Source organism: Theobroma cacao, chromosome 4 (assembly GCF_053813885.1).
Source record: "Theobroma cacao isolate CCN51 chromosome 4, ASM5381388v1, whole genome shotgun sequence".
Lineage (NCBI taxonomy): Eukaryota > Viridiplantae > Streptophyta > Magnoliopsida > Malvales > Malvaceae > Theobroma > Theobroma cacao.
This window is the reverse complement of record NC_142642.1, coordinates 3,260,960-3,280,110: the sequence shown is the minus strand read 5'-3', so window position 1 is coordinate 3,280,110 and position 19,151 is coordinate 3,260,960. Positions and strand designations below refer to the sequence as shown.

The following is a 19,151-nucleotide window of genomic DNA, read 5'->3' as shown; positions in this document are numbered from 1 at the left end:
TTGCAGTCAAAAGATGGGTCTGTCATTCTGGGAGAAACTTTGAACCCAAGCGAGTACTTGTAATCTTTAAAACAACTCCTACTTCGAAAATTGAAAATCCTGCATCAACTATGTTCTTAAAAGTATATAATGGTTAACACTTGACTGACACAGTCAACTCAGCTGCCTCCCATGTATTATTAGCCCACTCACAACCTCATAAAAACATATTGTTCAACTAAGACAGAAAGACAAAGTTTCAATTAGAACTTCTAAAATTATTGCAAATACTTCAGTCAATGGGATAAGAGGATAACAAAATTAAAAAAAAAAAAGAATCCCCAAGAGAATATTGTAATATGTAAATCTACCAAATATGAGATGCCAGGACTATTTCATCCTTCACAACTTACCCCCCACCAGCCCCTCTAACATCTACCTATATACAAAGGTGTCGAGTTCAGTTGGCTCTTTGTATAGGTATGTACAAAAACCTATCCCAGAGTCTTGTATACTCCGCTGCTGCAAATCTGCAGTTGTAACCTAGAAGTCTCTTCTAGCATTTCTCTAAAAATAATTTAAGAAACAAACTCCCATCAGATGAAGTTTCACATTCGGCATATCTTCCAATCCTCCAAACCAGCCCATGACTATAAACTTTAACCCTCCAATTAATTCCACTATAATTTTAGACCTCCCTTCCTCAACAAGGCAATATCAAAAAGAGACCCTCTTATTGATTCCATGACCTCAAATATGGTTTCCCCATTGGATCATGCAAAGCAGAATTCTGATGTGGCAAGGTCATCCATCCCATATCATCAGGCATCAGTGAGGTAGTTGCATCACGACCCCCTAAATAATCAAGTGGATGAGCAGCTTGCTGTAAACTATTTCCAATAATTCCAGAAGTGCCCCCACTCACCAATCCATTGTTCCTCTGTGAAATGAACTGCTGGGCAGAGCTCATTGATTCATAAGGGCTACTTGAACGAAGTTGGTTACATTGAGATAGAACGCTAAATAGGCTCTGATCTGCATTGCTTCCACTCGGAATACCCTGGCTTGGGCCACTAAAACCATCTGAACCAGCCCACCCACCACGAGCTTGAACTTGATGCTCTCCAGTAAACCAGTTTGGACTCAATAATTCTCCACTATTCAACTGATGTTGGAAAGGTGCTGACATGCGGACAGGATTGACAGGCCAAACCTGCATATTTCCTGAAGGCAAGTGTTCTTGCCTTGGGGTCAAGTACCTCTCCCCATCAGAGTAAAGGTTTTCTGACATGTTTTGTTGCATATAAACCTCATTCTGACTCTTTTGCCCCTCCTCTAATGGCAGTGATGACTGCAACTGCTCCTGAAATTGCCCATTAAAATGACCATCTTCCATCACCAAATTCTTTGGGGGCTGAAAATCTAACCCTGCCTGTTTCTGCTCGCTATGATATGACAACATTCCCTGATCCTTGAAAAAGGATTGAAGTAGCTCATTTCTTTCTTGGTTTGCATAAGAACTAAAGGAACCATCTTCAGAATGTCCATGCAACAAAACCTTCCCAGTACTGTCTTCATTCAAGTCTGACTCCAGATCAATCATTTGGTTCTGTTGGTCTTCATTGGCTTGATGTGCAAGTGGCAATCCACTGGCAGGTGTGTATTCATGGCCTGCAGTAGAATCATGGTAAGAGTGTTGCATGTTATCTGCTGGCCAGACATTTTCTGCTGAAGAGACAGGAACTTCCTGACTAACAGTTGCATCAGCAGTGTTCAAATTCTCCGAGTGCTCGCATGCATCTGAAAAAGAATCATCTGATTTTGAGAGATTCTCATTGTTTTCAGACTCCATATCCACACGGTTGCACGTGTGGCCACTATCAGTAGAAGAAATCTGCTGTGGGGACTGGTTCTGAGGTAAGGCCAGACCAGACTCCCCCTCTTGCATGCTGGACTCGCTGTCTGTTGCTTCAGCATCCTTCTGATCCTCAAGAAACTCCTCAGGGTCCTCTTTCTCTACATCTAAAACAGCCAAGTTTGGACCACCATAGTCTTCCTGATCCTGGACCTTTCCAGTATCTTCCTCCTCATCATCCTGACATGCCAACAAGAAAGATCAACATGATAGTAGCATGGAAGATGTTTAAAGCCACATAACAATAGAAACACATATCCAATGAGTTTGGTGAATATCGAACAAACAACATGTATGCAAGCATCCAAAATAATACATATAAAAGGGGAAAGGACAACAGCAAAGGACAGAGTAATAAACCTCCAACACCGGATTTAGTTTTTCTTTCATATCGTGCTTCAACAACTTGGTTATTTCCCATTTCTGTAACTGCACTTCTCTCCAGTTTGCATATGCTGCAGGGAGATCTTCTTGTGCCAATCTCAACCTATTAAAACAATGATTCATTTTGAGCAGGGGTATAATTAAAATTTTCATAGTTCAAGAAAGAATTGTTCGCTTCAACACTCACCAATGTTCATGCAACTTCCTCTGTTCTTCTTCCATGAAGACTTCATATGGCTGCACATGCAAGCTATCAATGTCACCTAAGACACGGTTGAGGGACCTTGCCTGAATGCTTCTACCAGACTGCTTCATATTCTTAATAAGTTCATGTTGCTTCTTGCTTATCTGGAACATATCAAAGGCAAATAATCAGAAATTACCTCAGAGAAACATGAGAGAACAAGAGAGAAGGCTGAGTAGTAATAGATACTAGAGAGACCCTTGTTAAAGAATATAATGGAAAACATGCTAACCGTCTCTAGTACGCTAAAATAATTGTTCCTGACCAATGGTACGGTGGCTAGAACCAAGTTTATTTGCTACAAAAGCTACAAAGTGACAAGATAACAGAGCAGTAATGGCTCAACCATATCTCAGTAGAAACAATCCGAGCTAGGTATCTGACCAATGGTTTAGAGGAAAACTCATAAAAGAAGCCTCCAGATGTTGCATGCTTGTCTTAACTAATCCAGAATATAATTAATGATTAATCCTATACCAGAAAGGATAAACTCTAATCCAAGGAGATAACTGATAAAAATAAAAAGCACCTCCTCAATTAATCTTACAACTTATGTCAATCAAAGCAGATGCTGACCTTAAAACATGACATATATTTGGCACCATCACTCTGCTGAATATTGTGCTTGTGTAGCTTGTCACCCTTCTTGGGCCTTTCTTCTGCAGTCAGTGCATCACCCGAACCAGTCAAGAGAATTCTACATTTTTCCTTGATGAAACCTTTCTCGTACATTCTGGCATCCATGATAACTAATAAGATTCATTCACCTTGGATAAAAATAAACTGAGTAAATCAAAAAGAACCTAGTGCAGCCACCAGAAGACCTAATGCTGCAAAAGTTTCTCACTCATAGTTATGGTTAACATAATTTCTAATTCAGCAGAAAAATGACAAGATCAACAACCACCTAAACCACAAATAAAGACAAGAATGAAGCAAAAAAATGATCTTAGGAGCTGAAAATAGCATTACAAGCAGAGAAAGTTCCACTGGGATATCTGCAATGTTACTTCCCACAAAACCTGACCATTTACATCAAACCTCTTAGATGAAAAACTAAACTGAGATTTTTTCTTAGGTAGGCACACAATTTAGAGATAAATATAGTAATAACGAGGAAAAGCTATGTGCTGCAAAAGAAGCAACCAAGAAAACTACTCTAAAAAATAATAAGCAAGCTATAGTTTCTCTGCTCAGAATTCGAAGGTATTTCACCCAAGATGGGGATGAGGGAAAAACATCCAGGGTCAACTTTGTTCGGTCGAAATCTTACCATTTTCATTTTGTTAAACCCACTATGAGATTTATGAGGGTTACAAAATCTCATATATCACCTAAATAAATAAATCACATTCTCTTTTTGCAGTTAAAAGAGAACCAGTGGAGGAACTATGGAAAATGAACCACAAAACTCACACAAAGCATGCATTTTGAAAGCAATATTCAATCTCTTACTTTTGTGAACTTCAACAAGTTGCACAAAATGACAATAAATGCAGCATGGTGGTTCACCATGGGAAGACGTTACCTTCTTTGTTGTTCTCCACCCTTCATAACAGAAGAATTCTGATTATCACTACTGCATGCTTTCTCATCTGCAACCCAAGAACAAGATTCAGAAGTAGCTGTAACATCCTGCTCAACACTGCCAAGCCTAGATTCATTCGAATTTGAGAAAACCCTCTTCTCGCCAACCCTTCTTGACCTACCAAAGAAATTGATTGTAACCCAAAATTGAGATTTCGTCTTAACACATAAAAGAAATAAATATTAAAAAGTGAACACAAAAGTTTAATCCCTCATTTTTGTTTTGAACAACCCATTACAAGAGAAAAGTTTCAAAATTGAACAACCAATGGTATTGTATTCCGTATTTTGATGCCATCATATAACAATGAAGCTGAGAAACAAGTTCCTAAGGGCACATCCTTGCCAATGTATATGTCCATTGGTAGCACCTATTTAACACAGAAAAGCCTTCATCTGCTATAACCATCACTTACACATAAAGTAAAACATGTAGAGAAAACAAACCTCCAAAACTTCTGTACAATTTCTTGTTCTGGGTCTTGGCAGCTTTCCCATTTCTCCTTCAGTTTCTGCAAACACTCTATAATACTGCCACAAAAAGCAAAACAATGTTGCAACCATATCATCAGCACCAAGCGCACCTGTACCAAGTCTACCTTATATTCATAGGTAAATTCAGCCACATTCAACATACTCATCATGGTAGTCCTGTAACTCTGAGTAGTATGCTTTCTTCTCTGCCTTTAAACGCTGTTCCCCCTGAATAACTGCATCAGGGTGAAGATGACCCAAACAAAGTGATGCACCCCTGTAAGCATAATTCCAGTTAAATCTAGCAGACTCAAACTCTACATTAGCATCCTCAAATACATATCTCCTGAAAAGCAGAACTAGAGAAATAAAACAGATATTCCCACAAGAGCTGTAACTTTGTTGTAATAAATCACAAGTAGAAAAGCTGCAAATACATGCGTGCATCTATGTGTAAATCTAATAGTCACATGTCTAAATGCACGGCTGACAGAAACTGCAAGAAGAAAGGATCCATTGTCCACACGGAGGAAACAGTGTCAAAAAAGAATATGTACTCGCCATTTAAGAAAAGGATTTCCAAAGTGAAAGTTCTCTTCTGCAAGCAATGCTTGCAGAACCTGCTCTTTGTCTGTTCCTGTAGGAAGAAACTGCATCAGAAGATTTCTCTCATTTTCAGACAGATGATTCTGCCAAACCTGTAACAATTTCAATGCAAATTCCATAAAGCATGAGATCAGCAGACAAAGGACATTTGAAGCAACTGTGATAAAGAATAACAAGAATATTACCTCATAAGAAAGCACCTCTGTCAAGTTCTCTAAGTCAAAAGTTTCATGAGGAAGCGTCAAAACATCTGCCAAAACTCTGTGGTAATGTGGTGCGGAATCAATAAATGGCCTCAAATGCCTCCGACTCAGGCCAATTTGTTCCCTTTTGGCAACAACTCTTTTTTTGTTGCCATCCCACTCAAGGGAAATACAACATTTTGTGTTTAAATCATTTTGAAGTGACTCTAGTTTTCTCTTTTTGGTTCTGTATTGGTCCCGAGAATTGCAGCCAGCAATGCTGGCACCATTCAGTCGCTTTCTTCGTTGATCAGCCGCCATTGACACCAGATATCAACAGAATCGGCAAAAGAATGTTGTAGAATTATACAAGAAGATATGCTCTTGACAATACATACCAATCATTTCCTGCATGTCCAAAGTGAAAACCATCACTCAATTGTAAGCCACAAAAGGAAGCCCTTGAATCATCAAAAGAATAGCAATACATCCACCTTTTAATCAGAAAAATGCAGAAGACTGCTCCAGCAGTGCAGGGCACAACACATCCAATGGTTTTAGGTTTATATATACAGTTCAGAATATATCAGAAAACAAATCCCACGCATGCCAGAAACTACAAGTTGAAGTAAGTGATACTGTGATAGAACCACAAACTCCAAAACCCCACCCTATATAACAATAAAGAGATCTTTCCAAATTTCTAAATTGAGTACTTCTTTGAGAAAGAAGGCACCCCTACTGATTTGGACCCTAAAACACAATCCTCCAAATGAGGCAAAATATAAAGAAAACAACTTATCTAATTGATAATATGAGTATGCTTAATCTAAAACTGGTTTTTCAAAATCCCAAGATTCCATCTAGTATGGAAATGTCCAAATCCACCACTACCCTTACCCCCATATGAGAAAAAAAACAAAACAAAACAAAATGATAAAAAAAATTAGTATTTCAACCGAGTACACAGTGTACATACTGACATTTTTTTTTTTTTTTGCAATATATTTGCCATAAAAATTAACAGTAGCCTCGTTACCATAGCAGCTGCCACAACATCAAGTCCAAAAATATAGTCCACTCCGAAACAAAATAAAAACAGGTATACTGATTCGATAATTTCTTTTAGTCATTATAATCAAAAGTTGAATTGAAGCCCAAGGAAGTAAGTATTGCAACAAAGCAAACCAAGTTGAAAATCTTTCATCTGCACCAAGTATTTAGGCGAGAAAGTATTACTTGAATTTAACTCAGCATTCAGCAATCAACATATAGTAAAGAATACAAAACTCTCTCCACAATAAAATAACAACAAGAGTAATTCATGAATAAAGAAAAAATTTAAAATAAAAAAGGAAAACTTTTATAATCAAAACAAGATAATTTGAATTGAAACAGTTAGCAAGCATCAAACAAAAAGATTTCCCCGAATCAGAAACAAAAAGAGACGCATTGAATCAATAACACAAACAACAAAACCAAAAAAACGGAAGCCAACGCACAATTTTCACCAACTGTAACAGCAGCCAGTCTTCAAAAGGAAAAATAACGAAACAAAGGTACCTCCTTTTATCAATCAAAAACAATCAAACCCTAAAAAAAACAAAACCCAAAAAGATAATAAAATTTTTACAAAAAAAAAAAAGTACCTTCAAACAAGTCGGAATAGGCGTTCGAGAAAACGCAAAATCAGAAGGAAAAGACGGTAAGGAAAGGGGCAGAGAAAAGCAGGGAAGGCGGCGAGAGAAAGAGAGAAAACAAGGGTTTGGAGTTATCCAATAGAGGGAGAGACAAACACACACACACAAACAGGAGATAGAGTATGGTTGAATACAAGGGAAGAGAGAGAGAGAGAGAGAGAGAGAGGGGGGGGGAGGGTTGAGGACGATCGGACGGGTGCGGTTTCTCGGAACCGTTATGTGAACATTGAATCGTTCATTCGCGCGCAGGGAGGCTCGGCTTTGGCTCCAGCCGCTTCCTAATCCTAGGTTCGCTCTCCGTCTCGTCGGTGCAGACTAATCTTTTCTCTCTCTTTTTTTTTATATTTTTTTCTGAAATTTATTTATTTATATTTTCTAATATTTAAAGAAAGTCATCCTGAACCGGATTGGGATTGGATGGATCCTTTAAGGAAAGGTCATCTGACTGAACGGAGGAAAATAGTTTATTGTCCACGTCATAAAATCACTTAAATTTATAATATTAGTAAATATTTTTACTTGATAAAATAAAATTATAAAGAAATTTATCACTTATTTTCTTGTTTTATGAAATTAATAGTTGAGTTGTTATCATGAATTAATGAAATACCAATTTAGTTGATAAAATTATTAATTAATAAAATAATACTATATCAAGTTAAAGAAAAATATGTAAACTTATTTTTTTCCAAATAAAAGTCACTTTTGTAACTATTTATTTTTATCCAAAAAATACAGTTAAACCTCTATAAATTAATACTCTTGAGATCATGAAAATTTATTAATTAATTGAGATATTATTTAATTAATAAATTAATAATTTATTAATTTATACATCAATTAATAAAAATTTAATTTATCAAGATATTTTTTTTCAAAATATTAAACTTAATATATATGTATTGTACATAAACACTACACCAAAGGTTCTTAATGTACTAAAAAGAGTTAGAGATGAGATCTAAAAAGACATCAATTTCAAGACGAAACAAATAATATTGGAGTTATATATTACAAAAACCTCTTAATTGAGTTATGTATATATATAATTTTAATGTATAAAGAGAGTATTAAATTACATATCTAGTGGGATCTATGTGTGTTTTTTTTAAATGTATTATCTTATACATTTAATAAATTATTAATTTACCGTATTAGTCCAAAATCAAGATCGATCAAAAATATTATTTAATTAAGATTATTAATTTATTAAGTATTAATTTATAAAAGTTATACTGTATTACATATTTAATTTGTTTTTTTTAAATTACTTATTTTTATATATTTAAAAGAGAAACTCATTTTCTTTGCTTTTATTTTTTTTTCAAGTGTTACAAGATCTAGTTATAAATAGACATTAGTAAATGTCTTTAAAGCCTTTTTCACCTAAACTTTTATTACCAAAATTCAAACTTTTACCTTTTTTTTATCTTCTTTTCGAAGGAAAATGGTCAATGAAATTAATGGTTTGGCCTTTAATGGAAAGCAGAGTCATCTCCCTTACAAGTCTATTGGTACATGCAACATACTAAATATCATGAATTCTATATCAGTAAAAAATATAGTAGGTTTTAAATATATAAATATGTGTCTTTCATTACCTATCAAATATGTTTTTTTGGTTGAAAATATAGATTTATGATTTATAAGTTTATTTAAACTTTATTTTCAAAGTTTAAGTTCACACAAAATTAAGCTTAAATTTTAGACCTCATGAGAGGTATAGGACTAAGTGTAAGAGTTTCTCTCTTATAAATAGCAAGTACAATAAAAATATTATACAAATGGCTGGAGTAGAATGTCACAGATTGCATATCAGTAAGAGACAATGTAGGTATTATATATATAAATATAGACCTTTCACCACTTATCAAACATGTATTTTGAGTTAAAAACGTGAGTCTAAATTGAGAATATAGACCTATGATTTATAGGTTTATTTAAATTATATTTTCAAAATTTAAGAAATGAATGAAAGAAAACAACTAATTAATATATTTAGAAATACATAAAGAATTTATATTTTAATATATTATCAGTAAATCAAATATTATCATCTTTTTAATAAATAAATTTAAAATTTCAAAATTAAAAAAAATAAATCTATATAATTTTAAAAATATTTATTTTATTACACATTTACGAGATCATATTCTGTGAATTAAATGATAATTTATAAATGTTACATGCAGATACTATAATAAATATAAATCCGTACATAAATTGAATAGTAGTATATTATTTTTAATTGTTTGATTTTGATGGCAGATGTTTCGGCTCGGCTACTAGGCTAGTGCCTTTGCTTTAAACTGGGCTTATGGCCAAGGAAGACTAGCGGGGGCTTGACGGTAATATAAAGTCATTGGATCCCGTGGACTTTCCGGTCTCAAAGTAAACGTTTTATCCTTCTTTTTATTCTTATTATTTTTTTATGCTCTTCCTCTTCTCCTACACAAATCCCATACCCTCCTTTTCTTTTTCCCTCTTTTCAATTTCACCCTTTTGTTTTGTTGCTCTATCTTTTTACTAAATATCAATACCATCCTCCAATTTTTACTAAATGTTCGATTTGGAGTCAAAATTTTTGAATTTTTATCAATTTAGGGTCAAACGTTTTAATTACAACAATCAATAGTCAAATATTTTCGATTTTTTATAATTAAGGACAATGGCGAATCTAAGGGGTGGCTAAAGACTAATCATACAAGCTCGTGGATTGGGTCATGGATCAAGTCAGTGGCAGAGCTAAGATTTCGCACTAACATTCATACTAGAAGTTCAATATTTGACATAAATATAAAACAACTTAAATAGAAAAAGTTCACATAAAAATTATATAAATAAATTCTAAAATTATTCAAAGAAATCAATCTTAATAATTTACTTAAAATTAACAATTTAATAATGACAATAATTCTAATTTCTATAAAAATTTAACAACAAACAAAAATTAATGAATATAATAACAAAAATCCCAATAGGAGGTAATCTCTTAAAAAATATTAAAGGTTACCAATAAACAATTCAATGGGGAAGAAATTCCCTAAAATTAATAACAAAAATTAAATACAATATTAATAAACAATTCAATGAGGAAGCAATCCCAAATAAAAAAAACTTAATTGTTCGCAAGAATCTATTCAAAAAAAAAAAAACATAGAATTTGTAGGAAAGCAATCAAGCAATCCCTAAATAAATAAGTAATAGTTAACCTTAGGTGCTTAATCAAATCTCTATTTATTGCTTTCAATAAAAAATGGCTAAGACAGTAAATTCTAAATTAAAATCACCAAGTAAAAATTATTAAAGAAAGAAAAAATTTAAAGTTGAAAATATTAAAAATAAAATAAGTAAATAAACCAAACTTATCAATTTTCATAACATGAAAATTGAGTTACTGATTAGAGGTTTTTTGCACAAAGAATGTTAGCAAGCAAAAAAGTGTAAAAAAAAAATATTTTTTTGTTTCTATAATATTTGGTAAAAAGACAAGAATAAGAGATGTGGTTGTGAAGTTTTGGAGAGGTGGGATTTGAGAATAATTCTATTGTAATAGATTTTATTTTAGTCTTATTAAAATTAATTGTTGACTAATTGTTGTGGACATCTCACCAAATAAAAAACTATTGTAAGGACAAAATTATAAATTTTTAAGAAATAAAAATACGTTAGAAAAATTTTAAAAATTTTGCAAGGGAGAAATTATAAGATTTCAAAAAAATAAAGGTAAGTTATAAAAATTTTAAATTGTTGGGGGTGGGGCCCCTACTATCCCCCTCTCCTCCACCTTTGGATTGAGTCAATGATTCGATTCAAAGTAAAAAAATTAATCACTTTTGAAATAAAATTAAATTATAATATAAAATTTCATTAAAAATTAATCAATTTTGAAATAAAATTAAATTACAACATAAAATTTCATTAATAATTTAAATAAAAGTTTTCAAATTAACCAATATAAATAAACATTAAGTAGAAAAAAATTAATATTAGATTTTTACATTAAACATCATAATAAACATAAAGCAAAATGAAAAATTTATGTTAGATTTTCACATTAAGCATCATGACTTGTGCTCAACGTGCTTCCATGTTTTCAAAGTTATAGATGACTAAAAAAATAAAAGGGTTTAGTATAAATATAAAGGAAAAAAAAAGAAAAAGGAAAAAAGGGAAAAAAAGAAAAAAGAAGAAGAAGGAAGATTTAGTATACTTATAAAGGAGAAAAAAACGAAAAGGAAAAAGGAAAGACAAAAAGTGCAAAAAAGAAAAGAAAAAAATAGGGTTTAGTAGACTTATAGCATAATATATAAAAAAAATCCTTAAACTATTTAGGAAAATTTAAATAAATTTTTATACTTTTATTACGTTTAATCAAGATTTTATACTTTTATTTTGAACTAAATAAGCTTTTTTACTTTTATTTGAGTCAAATAAATTCTTATTACTAATGATTGACTTAGTTAAAATCTCACTTATCATTTTATGTCACATGACGTTAATGTAGCATACTAATATATCATAATTGATGATGATGTAATATACTGACATATTATAATTTATGATTACATGACATATTAATTTGTTATAATAATATGATCATGTAGCATTGTTCACCATTCACATTAACATTATGTCTATGTTATGTGGATATAAAATTACAAGCGACATTTTAACTAATGACAATTAGTCAATTATTAATTATAAAAGTTTATTTGATTTAACATAAAAGTATAGAGACTTGATTGAACGTAATAAAATAATAAGAGTTTATTTGAATATTCTTAAATAGTTTAAGGATTTATTTGAATATTATGTCTATACTGATAATAGAAAAAAAAAAGAAGAAAAAAACTAATTCTAAAATTTAGGCCTAGAAAGAATTGAACCTAGCCTTTGAAGGTTAATTTAAATTTCTTACCACTACTCTAAACTAACTCATTTACTTTGTGAAAGGGTGGCAAAGCTACATATTATGAATTTTATACACAAAATAAAAAATAAAAATGGAAAAGGTACTTTTCTACTGTTGATTAAGGGCTAAGGTGAGAGGTGTCTGACACATGTAGGACATGAGTATGACGTAGACGCTGACTTAAAAAGGTAGTTTTGTCGTAAAGACTTTTTTGTCAAGTCAAAATGGTTCAAATTATGGTGTGCCGTGTAATAACTTTTTCACCATGACATGTAACAACTAATGTGGTGTTTGGTAACCTAATTTATTTTGTTTTTTTTTTTAAGTAAAAACAAAAATACTGTTTTCGTTGTTTTCTTAAAAAAAGCATAAATAAAACACATTTGATAATATTCCTATTACAAGAAACCTTTAAAAATAAAAACATGTTTGGTAATATTATATATTTGTTTTTGTTATATACAAACTTAAAAAAATAACAAAATAAAAAAACAATTAAGCCATATAAATTATCCAATATGCAAAACAACATTCTTGTAATTGTTTTACCAAGTTCAAAACTTGCACCAAGAAGTAAGAATACAATCGAAGACATAAGATTCAAAGAAAAAAGTGACAATTAGAATAATAACTTGTAAAATTAACATTTAAATGAATCATTTGTTATAAACACTCGCCCAAATCTAGTTCACAATCTCATCTCTCACACTGGCCATTTGGCGAAGTCGACCATGAGATAAATTAATGTCAACGGGATTCTGTGAACTGCTACCATCGACATGACTTTCGTCCTCCACTATCATGTCCTCATTAGCATAGTGATTAAAAAAATTAATCACTTCATCCATTAATTCGAAAAAAATTGTGAATTGAACAACATACACATGGAAGATACTTTTGGGTCTTCAATGAAAAAAGAAGAAGTATTATTCTATCCAGGCACCCAAAGTCTTAAGAAACAATAAATCAAATTCGAAAGATAAAATAAAGTCAAAAAGAAAAAGAGAGGAAAAGAAAAGAAAAAAAACCTCACCTAAAGTGGATAAGATCTAAAGAAACTCAACTGAGGTGGAAAAGCAAACAAATTAAACAGAAAAATAAAAAATAATTTAGAGTGTGGTTGTTGGAAGAGAGAAAGGAATAAAGAAAAAAAAGGGAGAAAGGTGGTTTTGTGTTAGTCTAATTGGAGATAAGGTGGTTTAGCATTTTTTTTTTCAAAACAAAAACAAAAAATGTAAAACACCTTTTTTGTGTTTGTGTTTTTTCTACCAATTTCAAAAATGTTTTCAAAGAAGAAAAAACAAAAACAGTACCAAACACATTTTTTGTTAGTGTTTTCATAGTTCTGCAAACAAAAACAAAAAAACAACAATCACTTGCGTTACTAAATGGGGTTTAAATTTTTTAACATGATGTGTAACCACTAAATTTTCAACATGATGTATAACAATTACATTTTTCAACATGGCATGTCATAACTGAATTTTCAACATGACATGTAACAACTACATTTTTCAACATGACATGTAACAACTAAATTTGTAACATGACGTGTAACAACTACATTTTCAACATGACGTATAACAACTACATTTTTTAACATAATATATAACAACTAAATTTTTAACGTGATATATAAAAACTACATTTTCAATGCGATTTTTTGTCGCATGTAATACATGCTCCATCCCTCTGTCAACTTAGCCCTTAATTATAAGAAATAAAAAATGTTTGGCACTTGATTGTTACAATTAAAATGTTTGGCCCTTAATTGAAGAAATGTTCAAATGTTTAATCCCAATTTAAGCATTTAACCTGCAATTTTCCTTTCAATTTTATTATTATATTATTAAGCAAAACTCAGTACTTCAACAAACTCTTTTATCTTTTGATTTATATTTACAAAAGTCATTAACTCTAATGAAAAATTAGCAATCATCGGATATAATGTCAACTAACAATTTCGACTTCCGTAACACTTTACATAATTACATAACAGTTGATGTAAAAGCAAGTTATATGATTATATCATCAAAACCATATCATATGACATGTAGATAAAAAAAAAAATATTCGTTAGTATTAAGTCCAATAATTATTTATTTTTGTTACAATTAAAAAATTGTGGGAGTACGAATCAAAAAATAAAGACTTAATTAGATATAATAAAAAATAGAAAACTTAATTAAATAAATAGACATAATTCAAGAATTTTTTTTTATTATTTAAGCGATATTGTTATTATCATTACTTCCTCCTATAAGCTACAACTCTACTTGAAAAATGTTGGGGAAATTAGCAGCAACTATTTTATCATCTACTACTTGGAAAACCATTTTGCTTAACAACAATAGCTATTTTTATAATACTTTATTCCAAGGAAATTCATTCCAATATAATCTGATTAAATAACGAAGACATAAAGTTTAAGCAGAAATGGAAGTGTATTTTCTGTAGTTTTGGTGCATGATGGTAAAACTCGTATGGTTTGAATGCAAAAGAGATGGTTAAACCTGGGCCAGTCGAGTGGCTAACCATTTTACAGGGCTGGGCATCGGGCAACAATTAATTTGGCTGGTTCCTCTGCCATTGGATGTGCAACTTTGGGATATGGCAACAAGGATAATATCACCACATCCACAGGCTCTCTCCGCCCTTTCCCTTCCTTCCAAATTCAGCAGCAGAAACGGTAGCCACCTGCACCAACACCAGCCATGGCTAGGACGGGCTCCACCGACCCACTTGAGACCCGGGAGGCAGCTGCTCGCTCGACTCTCCTTACAACAAACCCTCTTATCATCCTCTTCTGCTCTTTCGGATCATCTCCAGAATTACCACCAAAACCCAGATTCTATGTATTTGCTAGCAGAGAGTGCGGGCTATTCCTTGGCGAGCTACTACACTTCTCTTGGTCTCTTTGTCATCTCTGTTCCTGGCCTTTGGTCTCTCATCAAACGCTCTGTAAAATCAAAGGTATCTTAACATGCTACCACAATTGCTCTTGTTTTGTCAAGTAAGAGGCAAACTATTTTCAGAAAGTTGGGTTTTTTCAGTTTTCCTTGGCTCAGAATTTTGTGCCAAGTAGTAGAGAAATTGCAGGGATAGGAATGAGGATTTCCTGCGTTTGTACTTGTTGTCACTTTCAATATTTCAGAGCTAACTTCGTGGGGACAACATTTCAGATAGTGCAGAAGACATTTATAGGGGAAGGGGAAGAGAAGAAGGCACCAAATCAAGTTGCTGGAGAAATTTTATCTTTCTTCACTCGAAACAATTTCGTGGTCACTGATAGAGGAGAAACTATCACGTAAGCTTACCACCATTGGTTCATTTCAGTATGCAATGCAAACTATCATGGTAAGATTAAGACAAAGAGAGGAGAGCTTGTTTACGAACTAAAGCTAGAGCAACTGCTTTTGTTTTTTAAGGTTTGAGGGGATGATGGTTCCCAGCAGAGGACAAGCAGCATTATTGACATTCTGCACCTGCATCAGCCTTGCCAGCGTTGCCCTTGTGCTCACCATCACAGTTCCAGATGTTGGCAATAACTGGTTCTGGATCACCGTTCTAAGTCCATTGGCGTAAGCACCTCTTACGGTTTCTTTTGTTGAAATCGTGATTTTATGTTGACACACTTTGGGTGGAATTGCAGAGGAGCTTATTACTGGAAGCGGGCATCAAGAAAGGAGCAGATCAAGGTTAAAGTGTTGGTCGCCAACGATGGGACCCTGTCCGAGATTGTTGTTCAAGGTGATGATCAGCAAGTAGATCAGATGAGAAAAGAACTCAAGCTAAGCGAGAAAGGAATGGTCTATGTAAAGGGTATCTTCGAGAGATGACGAGAAGAATTGTTGATATTGCAACCTGGCGGCCCTTTGAAATGCACTCCAGGCCACCGGGTGTATGTTTTAGCCTTTTACGTAGGAGTCTTCTGGGAATAGGCTTTGTCGTCAGAGTTCCCTGAAAAATTTTGTGATCATCCATAAATCAAATGCAGCATTGTCATGTATAAAAAAAATGCTTAATCGTCCTCATTCTCCCTCCCTAACCTGCTTTTATTACTCTTCCCATGAAACTCAATTTGCTAGATTTATGCATATGATAGAATCCCCAAGGCTTTGGCTTCCAGCTGGAAATTTTCAACAATAGAAGTGCCATTATGGTTCAATACGCAATCAAAATAATTAAATAACAGCATCCTGGAATAGTCAAAAGTCTAAAGAGCATCAATGCTCAGCAAAATCCAGGCAACTTATTCAGAATTCAGAGCAACACCAACTGGCGGCAGCTACAATTACCCCAGTTACAAAAACAACCCTAAAAATGCCCTGAAAGGTTTAGGCAGCAAAAGCAAAGATCTGTAACAAGTCTTCGGCATTATCTGATAAAATTAAAAAATTATTAGATCCCATATGACCACTGTTTGCTTGATTATTACACTGCTATTCTCAACCAATCATCAACTTGTTCTCCTCCAAGAAGGTGTAAGTGGGCACCTCCAGGTTGTATGGTGCAGGCCCCTTGCGAATCCTGCCAGAGATATCATAATGGGAACCATGGCAAGGGCAGAACCATCCACCAAAATCACCAGCATTTGGCAAGGGAATGCAACCCAGATGCGTGCAGACCCCAATAACAATTAGCCACTCTGGATTCTTAACCCTTGCTGAATCCTCTTGTGGATCACGAAGAGATCCTAAATCCACACTGTTTGCCAGCTTGATATCGTCCTCTGTTCGGCGCCTGATAAAGACTGGCTTTCCACGCCACTTAACAGTTACAGTGCTGCCAGGTTCAATGCTGGAGAGATCAACCTCAAGAGAAGCCAGTGCAAGAACATCCTTACTGGCTGACATGCTCAGCACAAACTTGAGGATAAGCAGACGGATAAGAGATGCATACACAAACCTACCACCTGTCAGGACAAAATAGGCAAATGCCCGCTTGCTGGGGTCACCTGGAGGAAAACGTTCATGGTTGTATTCATCATAGACTATTTTAGAAGTGGGATTCTTAATAGCTGCCACTGTTCCTGGAACATCAGGAATCATGCTGTTTTCACTTTTTGGGGTGAGTGACTCAGAAGTGAAACCTGAAGCAAACATTTGTAGTTGTTTCTTTAGTGAATAAGCACAAAATGACAAAATCAACTCTGTTCACCATTCCAGTAGTTGAATTCCAGGAAAGGGAGAACACTACATGGTACCTATCAACTCACGGTCATGGAAATGTTAGGGATAGTTCCAAACAACCACATTATGCATAAAGAAACCCTAGCATAGAGCCTCCATTGCAAGGCATTGTAAATATTGGTTCTCAAAAAGAACAACAAATGGCTTCATAATCAGCAGGTTCACTTCACATTCGTAAGACTGGACTACAAGCAGTTTCGGAAAGTATTTATCATCTTCACTACTTCAAGCTCTTTTTGGGAACAAAATAAGGAAAGGTAGCCCCTAAACAAGGAGCATAAAACAGATATTATGAAGCATTAATCTTGTAAATTGTCATGATGCATCTAAGACAGGTCTTTCCAACATAAGTTCTAAATAAACAATACAGCCGATAAATACTCAGTATAAATTGTTCAAAGGCACGTTAAGCTGATTTGAAACCTTCAATCTTAATGATGATGATACGACATAGCGGAAAGTGAGCAAAGCATTGCTTCCAACTTCAACCAACAAAGCCAGACCTACCTTTCAGTCTTTCCTTTGTCATCAGATAGGTGCCTTGCCCTAAATGTCAACTCTTTTTCACCTTCAAAAAAGGGTGTCTAATTTGCTAACTAAATCTTCACCATTTAGGGCTACGTTTGATCCAAATTCATCAATTTTTTTGACTAATTTGAGCATTTACCTAAATTCCACAAAAAATTGGGTGTCTAATTTGCTAACGTTTCCTTTTTTACATATCCAAAGCAAAACGATAAACGAAAGTAAAAAAGAAAATTAAAAAACGATGCGGAATAAAAGATTATTATCAAAGAAAGTTCATTACTTAGAATTTGTATACGAACACGACAGCATATGAAAAACCTAAGTATTTTGCAAGACGAAAAACCCTAACCTCTGGTGGGAAGAATGAAGTGAGAAGCGAATGAGAAGGAGGAGCTGGATCTGAGATCATCGGAAGAATCGGTGTTGTTGATTAAAGGGCGAGGGGCGATCGCGGCGGCAGCCTGGTGGTGCCTCCACGCCGACGGACAGGAAGTGAGAGAAGAGAGCCTCCTCGTCGCCGCTCTCAGCATCTTCGATTCGATTCACAAAGACAGAGCCTCCTTTTACTCAAGTTCTTTCGAATTTAGATTAGAATCGGGAATCAATCTCGCTCTATCTCTCGCTTCGCCAAATATCGGGAACCCCAGAGGAAAAAACACAGATCGATTTTGTTAACCCAAAAATAATAATAATAATAATCAAGGGCACAATTTTTTTTCTTTTTTCTTTTTTCTTTTCCAGTAAATTGGAAAAGAGAGAGATGACTTGTGATCAGCTCATTTAACAGCGACTCTGATTTTGACACGTCACCACTAATTTACCTTTGACCCTTTGATTTTTGGCCTTTCTTTCAATTTGCCCCCTTTGATTTCTGAAATATGAAAATATGGAATTACATTTACTTGTATCTAGTAATGCAATTTACTTATACGAAAGGTTAAGTTATCCTATTGAAAAATTAATTAAGGTTTACCCTTTTTTATAACTTTTCATGTTAGATTTTGTCCTCTAATTTTTTCCTTTCTTTCATTTTGCTCAGAACGACAATATGCATAACTTTTCACCTCTTTTTTGAAGCTTAACAATTTGTCTAATAGTATTTTTTTTCTCTACAATTAATATGAAGTATGAAAAAATAGAATAACATTTACTCGTATCTAATAATGCAATTATTATACGAGAAATCAAGTTATACCATTCACGCAATCAACTTTTGACTTTGCCCTTTGATCTTTTCTTCTTTTTATCTCATTTTGCCCCTCCATCCATTTTTCTCAAAGAACAACAATATGCATATGTCACAAGCCACATTTCAAATCTAAAAGACATATCTATTATATGGAAGAAGATTTTTAGATATAAATTCAATACCTACTTCATCTCTTATTAGTATGAGATTCATAATTCAATACCTACTTCATCTCTTATTAGTATGAGATTTATAA

General features: G+C 33.5%; 3 protein-coding genes across 3 annotated transcripts; 1 reads left to right on the top strand and 2 right to left on the bottom strand.

The window, feature by feature from the left end:
* Positions 1–236: 236 nt before the first annotated feature.
* LOC18601140 (nuclear factor kappa-B-binding protein) lies at positions 237–7,364 on the bottom strand. Its single transcript, XM_007031976.3, has 10 exons — positions 7,021–7,364; positions 5,375–5,779; positions 5,145–5,281; positions 4,747–4,860; positions 4,557–4,640; positions 4,051–4,227; positions 3,099–3,255; positions 2,466–2,626; positions 2,255–2,381; positions 237–2,074 (listed from the first exon to the last, which is right to left on the bottom strand). Exons 2-10 carry the CDS (start codon positions 5,690–5,692, stop codon positions 713–715), a joined length of 2,637 nt encoding a protein of 878 aa, XP_007032038.2. The 5' UTR covers positions 5,693–5,779; positions 7,021–7,364; the 3' UTR covers positions 237–712.
* Positions 7,365–14,513: 7,149 nt separating this feature from the next.
* Positions 14,514–16,020, top strand: CCB1 (cofactor assembly of complex C). Its single transcript, XM_007031972.3, has 4 exons — positions 14,514–14,959; positions 15,169–15,293; positions 15,415–15,567; positions 15,639–16,020. Exons 1-4 carry the CDS (start codon positions 14,597–14,599, stop codon positions 15,823–15,825), a joined length of 828 nt encoding a protein of 275 aa, XP_007032034.2. The 5' UTR covers positions 14,514–14,596; the 3' UTR covers positions 15,826–16,020.
* Positions 16,021–16,122: 102 nt separating this feature from the next.
* On the bottom strand, positions 16,123–18,454 carry LOC18601136 (cytochrome b-c1 complex subunit Rieske-4, mitochondrial-like). The gene is made up of 2 exons (XM_007031971.2): positions 18,056–18,454; positions 16,123–17,078 (listed from the first exon to the last, which is right to left on the bottom strand). Exons 1-2 carry the CDS (start codon positions 18,234–18,236, stop codon positions 16,435–16,437), a joined length of 825 nt encoding a protein of 274 aa, XP_007032033.2. The 5' UTR covers positions 18,237–18,454; the 3' UTR covers positions 16,123–16,434.
* Between the last annotated feature and the right edge of the window lie 697 nt (positions 18,455–19,151).